Genomic DNA, 3,009 nt, shown 5'->3' on the forward strand with positions numbered 1-3,009 from the left:
TTTGGGATAGATACAAGATTTTTTAAAATTGAATTTGTTAAATTCTTACTGTGTGTCCAGCACTGTTCTAAGTGCTGGGGTAGAGGCAAGTTAATCAGGTTGGACACAGTCCCTATGTCGGGTAGGGTTCACACTTTTAAGTCAAAGGGAGGAGGATTAAATCCCCATTATACAGATGAGGGAACTGAGATAAAAAAAAGTGAAGTGACTTGCCCACGATCATACAACAGCCAAGTGGCAAAGTCAGGATGAGAACTAAGGTCCTCTGACTCACAAAGGTGAGGTCGGTGTGACTTGTTCCTCTGAAGAGAAACCATCCTCCTCTTCCACTAGTTCAACCCTTTTGTTTTTCTTTTTCATCTCAGTCGATAACCCCAGCTTGATGGCCGAGAACGGGACCGAAGGGACTGAGTTTCTCCTAACGGGTTTACCTGGGCAGCCGGAACTGCAGAGGGTCCTCTTCTGGGTATTCCTGGTCTTTTACCTCCTCACCCTGGGGGGAAACCTGGGCATAGTCGGGCTCATCCTGGCGGACACCCAACTCCAATCACCCATGTACTTCCTCCTCGGCCACCTCTCCCTCGTGGACGCCTGCTACTCTTCAGTCGTTGTCCCTCAGATGCTGGTGGCCCTGAGGTCGGGGGGAGTGTTTGTCACATCTGAGCAATGTGCGGCCCAGTTCTTCTTCTTCACACTGTGCATCAGCGCCGAGTGCTTCCTCCTCGTGATCATGGCCTATGACCGCTATGTGGCCGTGTGCCACCCTCTACACTACGTCACCATTGTGACCCCCCGGGCCCGCTGGGGACTGGTGTCCGGGGCTTACATGGGGGCACTGGTCAAGGCCGCAATCCGCACGGGCTACACCTTCTCTCTCTCCTTCTGTAAGTCTCACCGTGTGGACTTCTTCTTCTGTGACCTCCCGCCCTTGCTGAAGCTGTCATGCACTGAGACCAAAGCCCTGGAAATGGTCATGTACGTCATATGTCTCTCTATCATCACGATCAGTGTGACAGTGATCCTGGTCTCCTATCTGTTCATCATCAAGGCCATCCTGTGCATCCGTTCAGCCGACGGGAGGGCCAAGACCTTCTCTACCTGTGGCTCTCATGTGACCGTGGTGGCTCTGTTCTTTGGGACCCTCGCCTCCATGTACGTGAAAGGTGATATGGGCCAGACCCCGGAGATGGGCAAGGTGGTATCTGTGTTCTATACCGTGGTCATCCCCATGCTCAACCCCATGATCTACAGCTTGAGGAACAAAGACGTCAAGGAGGCCCTGAGGAGAGTTCTCCAGAGGACCAAGATCGTGCAAGGGCCATTAAAAGTCAAGTCCATCGATTGAAAACATTCCTCTGGCTCTGGCAGTGAACAAGTCCCATCTGTTTCAAGTCCCAAGCGCTTAGTACAGTGCTCTGCACACAGTAAGCGCTCAATAAATATGATTGATTGATTGATTGATTGATCTGTCACCTCCACTGGGCTCATGGAAGGTCTTCCTCATGTGGATCCCAGAGCTGAACCGTCCCGGGTCCAAGTCCTGCTTTCACAGACCACACGCATCACCTCGCTCGGGTTGGCTTGCCTGTACTCTAATGACCTGTATTCCTCTTTCAAATATATTTCATTTTTCTTCCCTTGGTGGTGATTACAAAAGAATCCAGGGCTTGACCTGTGGCTGGAAGCAGGTATAAATTGGCAGGGCTCGGCGGTATCAAATGGGCCTCGAGGAGAGAGGGACTTTCTGCCAAACTCTACAGGGCAGGAGGCATTACTAAGACTAATTAGTATCCTTGTTAAATGCTTACAAATGCCAAGCCCTGGGGTAGATATCAGACAATCATATTGGACAGAGTCCCTGGCCAACACTGGGCTGATGGTCTAAATAGTAGGGAGTTAGGATTGAATCCCTATTTTGCAGATGAGGAAACTGAGAAGGGAAGTGACTTGCCCAAGGTCACACAGTGTGCAATTGGAAGAGCCAAGATTAGAACGCTGGCCCTCTGACTCCCAGGACCTGGGTTCTTTCCACCAGGCATCCTGCTTCTAAGCCCTGGTTACCTCACTAGGGAACAGAAAAGGAAAAAATGAGCATCACGGACCTCGCAGATCTGATTGGCAGAGCAATATTCCAGGAACCAGAAGTCAGACCTTCTCCCAACCCGACTGTCCTGTAGTGAGTGAGTCGATCATATTTACTGAGCCCTTATTGTGTGCAGAGCACTGTACTAAGCTCTTGGGAGAGTACAGTCAAAAACATAATGGGACACATTCCCTTCAGTGAGCTTCCCTTGGTTGTTAAACCCTCTCCACAGAAAATAGAAACTCCTGATCATTGGTTTTAAGGCCCTCAATCAGCTCTTTCCACACTATCTACATCGCTACTTTTCCACTAAAACCCAGCCCGCATATTTCAGTCCTCTAACACCAACTTACTCACTATGCCTCAATCTCACCCTACTCGCCACCATCATCATCATCATCATTAAAGGTATTTACTGAGCACTTACTGTCTGCAGCTCAATGTTCTAAGTGCTTGGGAGAGTTCAGTTCTACGGAGTTGGCCAACACATCCCCTACCCACAGCGAGCTAACAGTCTAGAGAGGGAGACAGACATTAATAGGAATAAATAATTTAGAATATGTAATTAATAGATCTCAACCTCTTGCTCTCACCCTCCCTCCCTCCTGTCAGGAACTTCTTCCCCTTTTACATCTGGCAAATCATCACTCTCCCCATTTTCCAAGCTCTACTAAAATTGCATCTCCTCCAGGAAGCCTTCCCTGCCTGATCTGTTTCTCCTCCAAGAAGCCTCCCCTGACTAATCCCTCACCTCCCTACTCTTTTTCCCTCCCTACTGTGTCATCCAGGTACTTGGGGTCCTCATCCTCTAAGTATTTAGGTACTCCTCCCACTTTCTCCTTCCCATACCTTATATCTTTAAACTCAGTTTCTTTCCCCTCCCTGTAATTGATTTTTTGCATCTGTCTCCCCTGCTAGACTGTAAA

The 3,009-nt window shown here is 49.1% G+C and overlaps 1 protein-coding gene across 1 annotated transcript; it reads left to right on the top strand.

Annotated features, from left to right (window-relative positions):
• The first annotated feature begins 382 nt into the window (after positions 1 to 382).
• Positions 383 to 1,345, top strand: LOC119944091 (olfactory receptor 9I1-like). Its single transcript, XM_038765311.1, has one exon. The coding sequence runs from the start codon at positions 383 to 385 to the stop codon at positions 1,343 to 1,345; it is 963 nt and encodes a 320-aa protein (XP_038621239.1).
• Positions 1,346 to 3,009: the final 1,664 nt, after the last annotated feature.

This window comes from Tachyglossus aculeatus, chromosome 22, assembly GCF_015852505.1.
Source record: "Tachyglossus aculeatus isolate mTacAcu1 chromosome 22, mTacAcu1.pri, whole genome shotgun sequence".
NCBI lineage: Eukaryota > Metazoa > Chordata > Mammalia > Monotremata > Tachyglossidae > Tachyglossus > Tachyglossus aculeatus.